Here is a 15,327-nt window from a genome sequence, read left to right on the forward strand (position 1 = left end):
AGTGCCCCAGTAGGTGTACAGCAAATACACCATAATTTATTATATATAGATGTACTGTGATACACTCAAAAACCTTATCAAAGAATTTATAAATTTCACAGCTACTAAAAGGTTCCAATGATATTCATATCCTTTTATCTTGTTGACAGATTCCAATTACTAGACTGTTATCTCCAAAATGTACATTTTCATGCGTGTTTTGGCCTTCTTAAAAAAAACACAAAGAAAAAGTAAAATTTTCATTATAGAGAGGATTTTTACAAGCCAAGACATCCACTGCATACTGCCACCATCATAACCCAGAAAAAGAGAGAGCTAAAACCTCCATGTAACTTTCAATGAGTGCTACTGGAGGAGCTGCAAAAACATGTTGTACTGCAATCACCAGCCTCATCAAAACAACTTGCTGCAGTGAAAACAAAAATTAATCTGGAAGCGTCACTCAAACTCTAAATTTACAAATGCAACCACATTAAAATACAGTTTGCATTTTGCTAAACAGTGCCCAAAAACCAATTATACATTTGAATCCCATTTAATGCTTCCTTTTTTAACACTTCTTTTTTTAACTCCAGATCTTTTGAGGACATCCACACATTCATCCCATCACTTCTATTCACTGCTATAAAAAGAAGCATGCACTATGGAATTTGGTGACTACATAGTCCAAGAGGGGAAATTTTGAGATTCAATATCAGAAGAGTAATTCAGTTACCTCTGAAAGCTCTCCCAGTAATTGCTGTGAGGAAAATGGAGTAAATCACATCAAATAGTATTGTTAGAAAGGCAAAAAGTAACTGTCTCACACATCACTCCTGAAATTTCATACACATTAGCAATTTAAACTAAAGGAACATCAGTCTTAGTAATTACCTCTTCTTAATCACTAGGAAACTAATAGTTCTAACATGTAAGAATAAGAATATTCTAATATTCTTTTTTTGAATAGGGAACAGAGTGCTGGCTACGAAACACACACATGTGATGCCATATAAGCAATCAGCTCTTTTCAGAGCACCTACCCAGACAGAAACGGGCTTAATAGAAAACAAAAGCCAAGGAAAAAAGTGCCAAAGGATTAAAGATTGTCAGGTGAATGAAAATAACTCTTGTAACTGGAGAAAAATAAGAGTTATGTCACAGCAGGTATTAGAAAAGTGCTTCATTTTTTAGTTCAAGAAATGTTGTCTAGCTCAGCAAATGAGATGAAGGTGCTGCTCACAGAAGGGTTTGGGTTGGGAGGGACCTGATGGCTCCATCTAATTCCAATGCCCTGCCATGGACAGGAACAACTTCCACTATCCCAGATTGCTCAAACATTCATCAAATAATTCCAGGGATGGGGCATCCACAGCTTCTCTGGGCACCCTGTGCCAGGGCCTCACCACCCTCACAGTAAAGAATTTCTTCCCAATATCCAATCTATACCTGTCCTTGTTAAAATTAAAGCCATTATCCTCTGTTTTGTCACTCCATGTAAAAGTCCCTCTCCAGCTCCCTTGCTGGCCCCCTTTAGGTACTGCCAGGCCTTTGGAAAGTTGAGCTGAATGATCCCAACTCTCTCAGCCCTTCCTCACAGGAAGGTGTTTCATCCCTCTGATCACCTCAATTCACGTAAATTGGAACGAACTTAAACTACTTGGAATGGTGATGGTACACACACACTCATTAAGAATCTGGATATATCATGAAAGCTTATTGGGACTAAATTTTGTTTTCTTATTTCTTGCCAGAACAATCTTTGTTTTTACAGGAAAAACATTAAGTCCCAAAGCTGTTTTCAACACGCTACGGGCTGCATCTGGTGAAAAAGCAAGATTCGGTATGATTCAATTTATTTTTAATGGAAGAAAAATAATAAGTTTGAGTAAAAATGCTAATGGTTCCAACCCTAATTCTTGGTCAGTGAAAAAGAGTGGGAACAATATATTTTCAAATATATTTTGGCATTAAAAAAAGGGAAAATTATGGAAAAACAGACAAAGAGGCATTGGAAACAACAAAACCATTGGGAAATGTTCTCATTAAGTTAACACAGACACAGAGCTTTCATTTTGCTCTCTTTCTGAAGGTTTCAGTGCCACATTCCTGTTTGCACAGTGACACCAGGAGGGTTGCAGAGCATTCAGCCTCAGCTTTGTCAACAGCTCTGAGGTTTGGATCCTGTCCTGGGGCTCCACTGAAGGGACAAGAGAGAACCAACCCCTCATCTTCAGCCAAAAGGGCCAGTGAGCCACCCAAGACTGCGAGAGGAAATTTCAAACAGGGTCTTTTGCCAGAGTTTACTGCGGTGGGTTCAGCTATTATGCAAACAGCTGCCTACTAAAATGCCATTAAAATCTCTAAGCTGTTCTTTGCAGGGTATACCACATTTGTGATTTTAGTGAATTGACAGGAAATTTAGACAGAATTTACTTATTCAAATTGTTATTAGCTAGGATCTGTCCCCAGTTCTAAAAAAATTAAAAAAAGAAAAACTGCACCTTATTAAACATTTACTCTCTGCCTAAGGATTTTGTACACATCACTGATAATATAACTGTCTCACCTCCAAAAGGGTGTCAGGAGATTAATTAACACACCCACCAAGATACACAATTCCATCCTAATTATGTTCTTCAAACTTCATTTTCAAGAGCGTTAAAACAAAGTTAATAAAACACAGAGAAAATAGGAAATATTATGATGAATTATTTCATAGGTTCACCAGCAATACTTTTACAAAATAAGAAATCAGAGTGCTTGGAAAACCCTTTATCTTCATATATAATTGGATAGTGAAATACCAGTGATGGCTCACAATAAAATAAACAGATTAAATGAGCAACATCCCAGAAAACTCTGATAAACAATAATTAACAATAGAAGAAAATAGAAGAATTCTATTTCTAACAATAGTAGAAAATAGAAGAATTCAGCAAAATGCTCTCCTAAAAGTACAAGAGTACCAAAGCAAAAATACTTTTTCCTGGAACTAATTCAACTGACGAGAAAACAAGCACTGTTACAGCCTCTGACTCACAAAGATAATTAAATAACTGGGGTATTGCTGGCAATGTCCTGAAAGTATCACCTCAGTGCTCTCAAGTGACTTTTTGGGACCTGGCTCCTGAAAGCAATTGAGTGAAAAATCAGGATTTAAAGTAATGTGTGGCCTTAGATGTCACTAGGCAGGGGGACAGAGTGAGAACAAAAAAAACCCTTTACAGCTCTGAGAATAATTGTGATAATGAGGCATCCATCTCTCAGAGAAGGGGTCTCTGTAGCACAATCAAGTGAAAAAATCCTCTTTTTTAATGGAATCCTTAATTCCTCCTAACAATCTATAAACACCCTTTGGAGAGTAGTGCACTGAAGGTTATTAGTCTGTAAAGGCAGACACTGCCCTTGCTCATGACACTTATCTGCAGCTGGCCACAGCAGCCAGGCCACTGTGAAAGTGACTTTTTAAAAGCTGAATATGAGCTGGGAGAGCAGCAAAAGCTGCACAGCACCAGGCACTGCTGCTGTGCAGGGTCTGGCAAAAGTGCTGATAGGAACCACTCTGATTTCCTGCCCTACCCACAAGTTCTCCTGTCTGACTTTGGGCAAGGCATTGGTTTATTTAATTATTTAATCAGTTCTCCCTGAAAACAGCAGCAATGCCTCATAGTGCTGTTGTGAAAATAAATGGAGTTATGCAAACACTTCCCAAGTGAACCATGTGTCCATCACAGGAAAACAGACAAATGAGAGTGCTCAGGCGTGCTAAAATTATAATAATCACCACCAAGTTTAAACAGCATTACTGACATGTCTTGGTAAAGACTTCATTTATCCTGTGCAATTCATTATATTCATAAATAATTTCACAGTATTTCAAGCTCACATTTGAATACGACCAAGCTGTAGAATAACCTGCCAGAGGGCAAAGTAACAAACTTATCTTAAACCCTATTCCCTGACCCTAATTTTCATAGGCCCATGGAGAATGCTTTATGGAAATGGTTATTTTATTTTATGCCATGTCTTGTCACTATTTCAAACAGAGAACTTCAAACCCTGCAGTGCATTACAGAAGAATAATGTGAGAATCTCTACTCAAAACTTTACTCAGCCTGCTCAGGACTTGGTGGCAAATTCCAAACACACAAAATAACATGCACTGGAAGAAAGGAAAAAAAAAAAAACCAAGCCAGATCTTTAAATCAGGATTTGAAAAGCACTCTGGATGCATGCTGCACTTCACAGATAGGCAAATCCACAAAAAATGCAGAATGAGCCAAGATGTTACAGGCAAACAATTTGGGATGGGAAGCTCAGAAATGGTCTGATTCAAGCCCACCAAGGTCAAGGTAGGTCTACTACATTATTTTGCAAAACATTGTGGCATTTCTTGGTTTTCAGTCATCAGCTGGAAGGTGCAGGCACAACAATTAAGATTAGATTAAATTATTAAACTTCAAGATTCAACAGAAGTTTGGTTTAAAATTCTGGTTTAGGGGCAGGCCTGGAATTCCTGCTTAATTTAAACTTGTTTGCCTAAACTTTCAAGATCATTAGAAAACAAAAAGAGGAAAGAAAGAGGTCTTGGAAAATAGAACAACTTCTTTTAGCAGCCTCTAACCCCCTTAAATTTTTGTCTAAAAATACATATTACAACTTTATCCTATATATCCTTACTTGGGTGGATAATTGTGCTGATGTAAGAATTTTTTTAAGTAATTCTCTCTAATTCTGTTCAACATATAAAAGAAATAACAACAACAACAGTATTAGTTCCACACCACTACATGAAAGAAAGAAAATTAAAATGAGGTGAGGATAATAGAGTGCTATTGATGCACAGACATAGTAATTGAAAAATACCTGCTTTGTGAATTCAAAAGCAAATATACCTCCTTTTCATGACTCCGAAATTACAATAATTAAATAAATTCAAGACTGGGATAGAGAAACACAAAGACAGAAAATAAAAGGAAAAGCTGGAGCTCACTCTTCTAGGAAAAACAAAGATGACCCTACCTTAAATAATTCAAACTCCTTCTTTGGCATCAACAGCTATCAATTCACAAGGGATATTTGCAATTAAAATAAATGCACACACATCCACTAGGACTGAAGTTACCACCTCTAAGCAAACAAGCAGGTAAAACAAAAATAACTGAGTTAAAACATTTTTTCTGTATTTTTATCAACTGTATTCTCTGTGAAATACACACATCCCTGTTGGAACCCTGGATGCTGAGAATTTCAGACTTTCTGTGCTGACAGACAGTGACTACAGGAGAGCACTGCATTTGACCTGAGGCCATGGAGAAGCTTCCAAAATTGATGCATAACACTGGGATTATGGGTGTGTACTTGGAATAGAAGTGTGTAATATCACAGGGTGGAAAACTTAAGAGTTTAAGGGTTTAGAATGCAGCAATATATAAAAAGCAAGATGGAGATTCTAGGGTGGAGGCTGCTCCTTCTTCTTCACCTTCCTCTTTTCCTTCTTCTTCATGGGTTTGGGTGGTTTTGTGCAATTGGATAAAAAAGTCTACATTGCAGTATGGGGTGGTTGGTTATTGGGTTAAAAGTGAAAATAATTTAGGTGTCATTTTTTAATTGGACAGTTTATCCCTAAAAGGCCTTGTAGAGAGACAGGGTTTCATTTTTAGTTTGTCAGAGTGAAGTGCCGCAGAACTCAGGGTTTGTGAGATTGTGACATGGATAAGAACTGATAAACATCTGAGTCCAAACTAGAAATTCTGTCTCACACATTTAATCCCAACCCTGGCAAAAAAGAAACAAGGACTCCCCACATCACCTTCAGCCCCTCCAATAAATGTAAATGTTTTGTGCACACAGTGACACTTCCATTGGAGGTTTTGCCCCAGCATGGACAGTACCTGGATGGTGCGGGTGTAGGCAGGCTCCGGCCATCCCTGGCCGCCTTCTGTGTTCCTCAGAGGGTCCAAAATGTTGTTTGGCACAAAGCCTGTGCTGCCACTTTTGTTCTGAACCTTCCACCACTGTTTTCTGTCATCCAGGATCTGAAATAATTTGGTAAATTAATTACATGTCTTTTCTGACTTTCCCCCTGCCTGTGCTTAGGCTGTGAATCATTTCAAAACAAAACCATGGCTTTGCCAGGTTCTGTGTCTGCCAACAGATCTTGCATAGATGTGTCCCTGAGAAACCCCTGTACCTTCCCTGATTCCCACCATCATTAACTCTACATGGTTCTACTTTTCAAAAGGGGGCTCTCAAGAAAGAATATATAAGTGTGCAATGGAGTTCTGTAAAACTCAGGAATGTGCTGGAACAAAACCCAACTACTTGCACAGAGATGCTGCCATCTCCACAACCCACATGCTGTTGACAAAAGCAATAAATAATTACTAATAATCCAAGTAAAGGCAGCTCTGGGGGAGCACAAATTTGGAGACACAACATTTCTTAGTAAACGGGAATGGGAGCAAGATGGCCTGGAGCAGTCAGAAGTCTCGATGCCTGCCCCAAGCTCTCACACTCAGCATTTTCTCTCTTTGTTGCTCCTTCCCTGCCAAATGTATCTCACTTTTCTGGTGCCACATCCTCTTGGAAAGAACAGTCCTTCACTATACTCCGTGTGTACACAGATAGTGATTTAAACACCACTTAATATTTAAAAGCAACACTGGAGAAGGTGGAAGGAACACACAAATGTATTTCGAGCACCGATCTCGACAGCACCCCTTCCTAAGTCAGCAAAATTGATGCAAAACAAATTAACAACTTTCCATACTGAGGCAGACAGGTCAAACACATTGAAGCAAACATTAAGGAAAGCCACACTGTCCACAGGAAAGGCACCCTCAGCCTTGAGTAGCACCAGAAATTTGTCTGTTGTCTTTGCAAACAAAATTACCTCCACAATCTCTTCTTTCATGACAGAAAGCTCACTGTTGTTTCTTGCCACGAATTCGTACTTGCATTTGGCATATTTCTTGCTCTGTGCTTTATTGTGTGCTTCATAGTTTCTGCAAAGCAAAGATCAGGCTATTGTTCAGTGAGACAGTCAAGCAACTAAAACCACAAAATGCCCTCTTTGAATAACCTGCAAAACATTTTTTAAAACAAAAACCTCTCAGCCATAATGTGATGCTGCTGCTACCTATTCATAATACACTGATTTAAGTGCCAAAAAAAAAGTACAAATAAACAAAATAAAGAGGTGGCTGAAATACACAGACCTCAAGAACTGCTAATCTTTATTAGCTCACTGCTTGCAAGATGTACGATAACAACCTAGATTAGCAGGTGCTATTGTTTCAAAATAAACATGTACTCTATATTTAGTTTGTTTTCCTACAGAAGGTTAAACAGCCATTTGCTATATAAACAAATGACTATACGTAGGTTATAATTGATAGCTTGGGCTTTGTATGACATTGCCTTTCTAGTGTTCATCACAGATTGTTTCAAATATATAATAGATAAATAAATTGTTGCCATCAATACTAATGGAGTTAAACTCCAAAAAATGTTCACCTATTGTAGATCAGTTTTCTTGATTGACCATAAGATGCCATCAAGTCTAGCAACTTCAAGTTACTTTATCAATTAAGAATGAGAAATAACTTCTTACACACAGGATTCATTGTAGAACAAGGCACAACACAGTAAGCTCTCTATCTGTCTTTCCATGAGGAAAACCTATCCAGAGTGCCTTTGGTTATGGAGCTACTGCTTTCTTTGACATAAAATTTTTTCAATTGAGAAGTCCCCAGCCCACTCCAAACAGGTCCAGAAACCCCCCCAGTAACTTTATACATTTGCACACTTTGTACACTTGCACAGTCCAGTAACTTTATACACTTGCTGCAAATTACACCAACAACATAAAGCCATACTGCACAGTAAAGAAATGAAACAAACAAACAAAAAACCCCCACATGAATAGACAAATAAATAAATAAATAAATCCAAACAGCTAATTAAAACATGAAGCAATGCATGGCTTGAAATGCTGGGTACAAGGTCACAGCCCGGGGATGTGAGCATGGGTGTTGTTTGCTGCTGCTGCTGCTGTGTAACTCTGGGTTCCAGGAGTGCCTGAGCAATCCAGCAGCTACCTGGCTACTGCATGGCTGTGGAGAACTGTCTCACTTGACTTGAAGAGCAGAACCAAGGAAAATCATATTTAGATTGAAAGATTATTTTGAAAGAAAGAGAAAACACTCACAGTATTTAGGAGAGAGTGAAAAGCAGGAGATGACCCTCAGCCTGCAGAATAGCTTTTATGAGACAGAACAATGTGTAATACCAATTTTTCCTGCTACTCCCCTAAAATTAATATAATTTTGATTTTCTTTTTCAGAGATGTGACTAATGCAGATCTGCAGTACTTTTACTTACAGGCAGCCTTTACAAAATCATTACAATATTCTACAATATTCTATTCTATTAGTGTCTTCATATTTTGTCCACACCTAACTATCCTGATTACTTCAAAAATGTAATTCAGGAAGAATTTTTAAAAATGACCACATTTTAGTTGTACTGGACTCAGCAACATGCCCAGGACATGGGCCAGATAATGGGTGAATGCTTCTGAAGAGAGCTAAATTCTTCAAGCCCAGCCTAATGAGCCTGAGTTTACTCAGGGCACAAATATTCTGATCACTTCCCTCCATCATCCTCCTCTTTGTTTCTCACTGCCTAGCAGATATACCATAATTTCAGGCCTCAGCTCTTCACCCCCATTTCTCTTTGCTGCCACAAAGGAGGCTTGGATAACTCTTTCTGTTCCAGACACCCTGATATCATCAACAGCTCAATGCAGTAAGACTTTCTCTAAAACTGGAGTGGAAGCAAAAACTTTTGCATGGGATATTGTTACTCTGGAAGGACAAAGCGGGTCTTACCCCATTACAGGTAAGAGAAAAGAATTTAGAGTGCAGATCATCTAGATTTCAAAATAAATGGTCCTGAGACGAGATTGCAAAAGGCAATCAAGTTTGAGAAAACAATTAAGAGATGACTACTCTGCTGCTGTTGCCATGAAGAATAAATCCAAAGTTCAGAGAAATTCAGAGGAATTGATTCTGTCTTCAACCTGCACAACACCGCACACTGCACACCACATGGGAATTGGCTTGCATGCAGATTAAAAAAAGGATCTTTTAGCACATGGCTCAAAACTAGGGATTCTGAAAGGGTTTTCATCAAAAGAGTTTTTTATATATATATATTGAGGATGATTTAAGCAGCAAGTTGATCCCCAAAATTTAGCTTAAACATCTTCCATGGCTCATAAAACAAAATATTTTTCATATAGTATATATGGAATATGGTTTGGTACAGGAGAGCAATTCCAATGCTTCTTTACTGATGTGCCTCCACAGTTTGTGCTGGTATAAATTCTCCCCAGAGGCAAGGCCAGAGATCATTGCATATCATCTTGTCAAGTTATTCTGTTTTAGGATAAAATGAAGGGGGTGAAAGAGGATGTGCAAAAAGACACTGTTTGCTATGCAAACATTTCAGAGTATTTTCTGTAAGATTTGAAAGAGGATGGAAGAGACAAGGTGTCATTGTTCTGAAAGTGGGTATTTATACACCAGCCCAGAAAACAAAAAGCGGGAGATGATGGAACACTAAGTGAGCAGCTAAGAAAATCAAACAATCAGTCAAACCAAGGACAGGTGAATCTCAGAGCAGACTTGTCATTCTTTGTAATTCTGAAAAGAGCAAAGAATGTATTTAAACATGAAACAAATCAGAACTAAAATTTGAACCGAAGTGGGAGGATTCTGTGCTTGCAATTTGGGTTGGAACTCCACTGTATCATTTTTGACAAAAGCAGCAATTCAACATCACAGATAACCAGGATATCTCATAGAAATCATACAAAAAGAGTACAAAAGAAATCATACAGAAGAGTACAGTTTCTTTACATTTTAGGTAAAGAAAAGCATTGCTAAACAGAATCCCTTCCCCAGCAGACACAACGCCACGACCAGAGGCAGTCACAGACCCCGCCACCCCAAGAGCCAAGAAGTGGGGACAGTTTTCCACAGCACCACGGGGCAGGGTTACCTATCTACATGTCGGCTAACAGTTTGCTTAAAGGCAGCCACAGCTGCCCCCGGGTCCAGCAGAGGCCCTCTCTTGTACATCGTGTTACTGAATGCATACCCATCCGCCGGGGGGTAGTCGGGAACGCCGGGAGGCTGCAAGACACAAAGGGAACAAAAAGAGGATGGATTAGTGCCATCCTCCCCTGAGCTCCACCCAGCCCCACCAGCATTCCCCCATGTCACCATCAGATTTTCTGAAAAATCCTCTTTGCCCAGGATTTTCTCCTGGGAAGCTGAGAAGCTGTGAGAAAAATGAAAACAATAATTATCTCATTTGCTTCTCCTGTGTTTTGCTGCTTTGGAATGTGGTTTGGACATTCTTTCCCAACTGGTCATTGTTTGATTGGTTTCATGTTAATTGTTTTAACTTAATTGCCAATCATGGTCAGGCTGTGTCGGGACTCTGGAAGGAGTCACAAGTTTTTCATTATCATTCTTGTTAAGCTTCTGTCTGTATCCTTTATCTATTCTTTAGTATATTTTAGTATAGCATAATAGAATAGAATAGAATAGAATAGAATAGAATAGAATAGAATAGAATAGAATAGAATAGAATAATATCATATATATCATATCATATCATATATTAGCCTTCTAAGAACATGGAGTCAGATTCATTCATTTCCTCCTTCATCCTGGGGACCCAGCAAATACCACACCCCCATCCTCAGGTGCTCACAGTTCTGCCATAAAAAGTTAATAACTTCTGTGTTTCAAGTTGGTAAACGTGGAGATCAAAAGGATGAGAAAAAAGGAATTTCTACCCCGAGTCGTGCCACTGAATTAATATTGTAGTGGATGCTCTGGAGAAAAACAGATCTCTGGAGCAAGGGCTGTGTCATCTCTCAGCTGTCACCACAGCAACACAACTTATAAACAATGGCTGAGCTGCTTTAAAATACCCAGCACAGAAAAACTGCTCTGAGCTTCTGTTCTGGAGGTACAACTCAAGCCACAAAGCTCTAGGCCAGCCAACATTAAGTGTGTGTAAGGGATGGAGGAAAATAAAATCATCACTCTATTGCAAGAGCTCATTCATGTCACACCCTCACTGAATATGGCTATAGTCCATGAAAAAATGCAAAAAATGAGTAATAGTTAATATCATTATGGATTTTAATTAGGGAAAATAATCATACTTTATCACAAGCACATATGTGATGTGATACACATTTCTGCAGTAACTTACCTCACTGGACAGTCTTTTCATCTCTTGCTTCCTCTGTTGCTCTGCCACGTTTGCCACAGACTCAGCCAAATGGTTGAGATCCTGCTCCTTTGGAGCTCCCATGAAGTTCAGCAAAGGAGGCTCCCAACCATTCCTGAAACGGGGCACGTACGGGGGGATGAAATGGTCTTTTGGCCATTCAGTTCTGTGGGAAAGGCAAATCACAAATCTGTGTCAAGGGCCACATAAATGCTGATTTAATGAGGTTCAATGTATAGAAATTGAAATGCTTCATAATTTTTATTAGCATAGAGGAGAGGCTGGGATTGCAGTAGAGGCAGAATCATGCTAGAACAGGGAGGATCAGCAGAGCACATTTATTTACCTCAGCTATCCTCCCTGCAGTGCCTTGCAGAAAGAGTTTGCTGCTTCTGTAAGGATACATCAGTGCTAAAACACAACAAACTTCTGCCTTATAGCAAAGATGGGTATTAGAAGAATCAATCAAAACAAATCTAGGACTTGTTTTAATAGTGAGACGTGGGGCGAAATATTGCAATGCTCTATTTGTGTGAAAGAACCAACAGAAGACTGCAGAGAAGCAGCCAGCTTTACAAGAAAATCTGAAAGCAGGTATGGAACATGAAAGCCTAGGGGCCCTAGCTACATCAAAACCAAAAAAAAACAAACAATAGATTTACACACATAAACCCCATGTGCTCCAGGACAAAAGAACTATCATCACATCGGCTGTTTTATGGTCCAGATTGATCTTTATAAAATACTGTACTACTTTTCAGAGTTCCACTAGCATTCTCTGTTGTAGTGTAAACACATAAATTAATGCTTTCCTGCTCTGCCTTTGCTCCACACATTACACTCTGTCCCACAATATAAAGTTAACACTGTCCCACAATACAAATTTCTGTGTCTTTCAGAGTAAAGCAGAACAGGAATGTACATTGCAATCTTTTAACAGGCTCGTTGCTGACACTGCCCAAAATCAAGGGACAAATGTGCCAGTCACATGAGCAGTCAGCAATTCCCAGCCTGTTAGGGCTGGTCAGTAATCCCTGATTTTATCATTCCCCTCTCCTGCTACATCCCACCCCAGGGAACCTCTGGATGCTGAGATCAATCTGACCATCAATTTTAATCTACACAAATCAGCCAGCTACATTTTAAGTGCTTCATTCTTCGCTACCAAGGGCTACCATTTCTCTTTCCATTTCCCTTTTTTCAGGATGGACTAAACAAATGGAGTAGCTCCCAAGACAAGGAACCCATTATTTTCCCAGTGATCCATTTTCCCTGCATGGGGCTCCAATGCTATGAGGCCATTTCCATTCCTCCCATGCAGCATTCCTTACACTCTACAGCTTTCAATCAACCAAATAATTAATAAAATAATTAATAAAAACAAAATCCATCTGGTAGATATTTGCGTTCCAATTTGAAATTCAAGAGCAAGGATGAAAAGACACAAAAAACATTTCCAGCCCAAGTAATTGCATACTTCATCATCATCAAATGTACTTATGTACCACAGATTACAGAGTCAAAATGAACCTTGTTAATTTAAAATTCTTCTTTTGCATGTTCAATTCACCAAATTTCAAACTACAGAATTACTTTGAACCCAACAAATAAGAAGTTTTATTTCTTTAAATAAAGAAGTTAACTTTCAGCTAAGATAAATCATAACAGTGAATCCATTAAGTGCAATGCATAAGGTATGCACATGTAGCACAGTTCAGTCAATAAACATTTTTGTTATAATTACAAACATGCATTTCAAGAACTAAAGACATTTCAATTTTTTACCTTTTAATAATTATTGGAAATTGAAAACAGACATTTTTAGCTATTATTTACAATTTTCTCACTATTTATTGCATCTCCAAATTGTTTTTAATGAAGTCCAGATAGATGGGCTGGAAAAATAATGGTGAAAATAACTGGAAACATGCAAGGGACAGTTCAGAAAAAGATACTCCAGAAGGTTATGTCAAGAGGTTCTGGATACCACTGACCAAAAAAAAAAAAGTATAATTCTCTCTGCATTTTGTCTCTCCTTGAGATCCCAAATCCCAGCAAAGCTAAAGAGTTCCTTTCCAAAACCCTCAAAGAACAAATTTCAAGAGTCCAAATCCTAACAACATCATATAGAATTTATTGGGGCTGGGTAACCTGGTTAAGACCATGTCGATAAACTTTTAGAGAAAATTCTAAAAAATTAGAAAAAAAAAATCTAAAACATTTAGAGAAAATTCTAAAAAAACTGAAGATTCTCTAAAACCTGAGGATTTTTTCTCACCTGGCTTTGGTCCATGAATCCCCCAGGGACATCCACAGCTGTCCCTCCTCACTGGTGACCGTGTACCTCAGGAAGTCTATGGTGTCTTTTGTCAGCAGGGGGCTGAGCACTGTGCTGGCAAGCTCTGGCCCTCCTGTTGTCTGCACCACCTAAATCCAAGGAATAAAATCATGCCAGGAACACACACGTTGTCAGTAAGGAGGTGACTGTGAATTTATGTTACCTACAGTGGTGCTAAGAAATTGTCATTACTCATAAAAACAGCCCCCAGAAGTAAAAACCCCTCTGAGAATCTAACAGTGTGTCTTGATGTCACATAAATTAAATAAAGTATTTATTGCTGGAGAGCTGTTGTTCTGGTCACCAACCATTTTTTGTTCAGACCCACTCTGGATAATGTTATCTTTGCTTTACTTATCAAAACCTCACATACTTCCATTAAATATGGGTCCAACTCTCCTCTTGCATTATGTAGAGAACCTCTATTTTTATTGTTAATTAAAGATTATAATGGCAAAGTGTAACATGAGGCTAAAGATGATTTAAATAAATACATTTAATAGAAGGGAAAATATGCAGAAAATTATATAAATTATTTTCTAAAGAAAACATCATCCTGAGATACAAATATTTCTCCTTACTTATTGCCCAAGGACACAACATTTCAATCTTGTTATCCTTGAAAAGTTTACAGTGCATATAAATACAAGACTTCTGAAGGGAAACACTTAGAAAACTGTAAAACCTTACCATATGTAGTGGGGTAAAGAGAAAATGGACCAGATCAGCTGCACTAGGATTCTGGATATGGAACTTCAACTTGGCCTGTAAGAATCAAACAAACAGTACATTTTAAGAAGCATTTACCTGTTAAGACAATAAATACTTCACATAAGAATGGCCATGGTCCTCCTAAGCCCAGTGCTTGGCCTGCAACAAGTGTAAGTGCTCATCCATCCTGAATCTGGTCTTTTCCAAGCTGAAGTAATTCCTTCAAGCATTCTTGTCCACCCTGGACCTTCTTCAACTATGCTACACTGCCAAAAATATCAGGCCAGGTAACATAATGGCATATTGTTAATGTTCTGTTGTCTATTTTTCCCTGATGCCTTTTATCATTTGCTTGGTTGAACACACTGAACACAGATGTCTGTATCTCAGGAATCTCTCTTAAATCAACATTTTGCTCTGATTTGTTTTATATATGAGATTTTTTTCCTTGCCAGTCCATGACTATTACATCTATCAATAGTGAATTTCATCTGCCACTTTATTGTTATAATAAAATATTTCTATGAAAAACCTCTGAGATCATCAAATTCAACCTTTGACCAAACACCATCATTAAAAAAATATTCTAAAACCCCCACACCATAAAAATTCACTGATAGAACTTCTTGGAGAATTTATCTACTGATCACCCATTGGCTTTGCAGGCTCCAGAAATAAGAAACCCAAATGTGCTTTGAAGAGTTGTAGTAGTTTCTATTGCATCTTGCCATCTGTTCTCAAACTGCTTTTGGCTGCCCTTATTCTGCTTTTACATCCAACTGTCCCTCCAAATGAAGAAAGGAGGAGGATGTGTTTTTGCTTCTAATAACTTCCTAAACATTGTTCCTCAGCCATAACAACCCAGTCCCAGTCTATCTAAAGATCTTTGACAGATGGCAGGCATTTTCAGAAGCTTCCAGCATGAGGTTTTAAAACAATTTCCATTCTACTTGAAAAATTTTTTTCTTCTAGCTACTCCT

At 38.4% G+C, this 15,327-nt stretch overlaps 1 protein-coding gene across 8 annotated transcripts in view; it reads right to left on the bottom strand.

Moving 5' to 3' along the window:
* The window catches only part of EPS8 (EGFR pathway substrate 8, signaling adaptor), a 131,999-nt gene that overhangs the window by 16,472 nt on the left and 100,200 nt on the right, over positions 1 to 15,327 (bottom strand). For 7 of the 8 annotated variants that reach the window (XM_074540065.1, XM_026790371.2, XM_005481868.3 and 4 more), the window contains 6 exons: positions 14,327 to 14,401; positions 13,577 to 13,725; positions 11,281 to 11,464; positions 10,051 to 10,184; positions 6,878 to 6,989; positions 5,877 to 6,020 (listed from right to left, as the gene is read on the bottom strand). In XM_074540065.1, the coding sequence (XP_074396166.1) occupies positions 5,877 to 6,020; positions 6,878 to 6,989; positions 10,051 to 10,184; positions 11,281 to 11,464; positions 13,577 to 13,725; positions 14,327 to 14,401 (798 nt within the window). The remainder of the gene's footprint in view (positions 1 to 5,876; positions 6,021 to 6,877; positions 6,990 to 10,050; positions 10,185 to 11,280; positions 11,465 to 13,576; positions 13,726 to 14,326; positions 14,402 to 15,327) is intronic. The other variant, XM_026790372.2, reaches the window with a different exon arrangement.

Source organism: Zonotrichia albicollis, chromosome 4 (assembly GCF_047830755.1).
Source record: "Zonotrichia albicollis isolate bZonAlb1 chromosome 4, bZonAlb1.hap1, whole genome shotgun sequence".
Taxonomy (NCBI): Eukaryota; Metazoa; Chordata; class Aves; order Passeriformes; family Passerellidae; genus Zonotrichia; species Zonotrichia albicollis.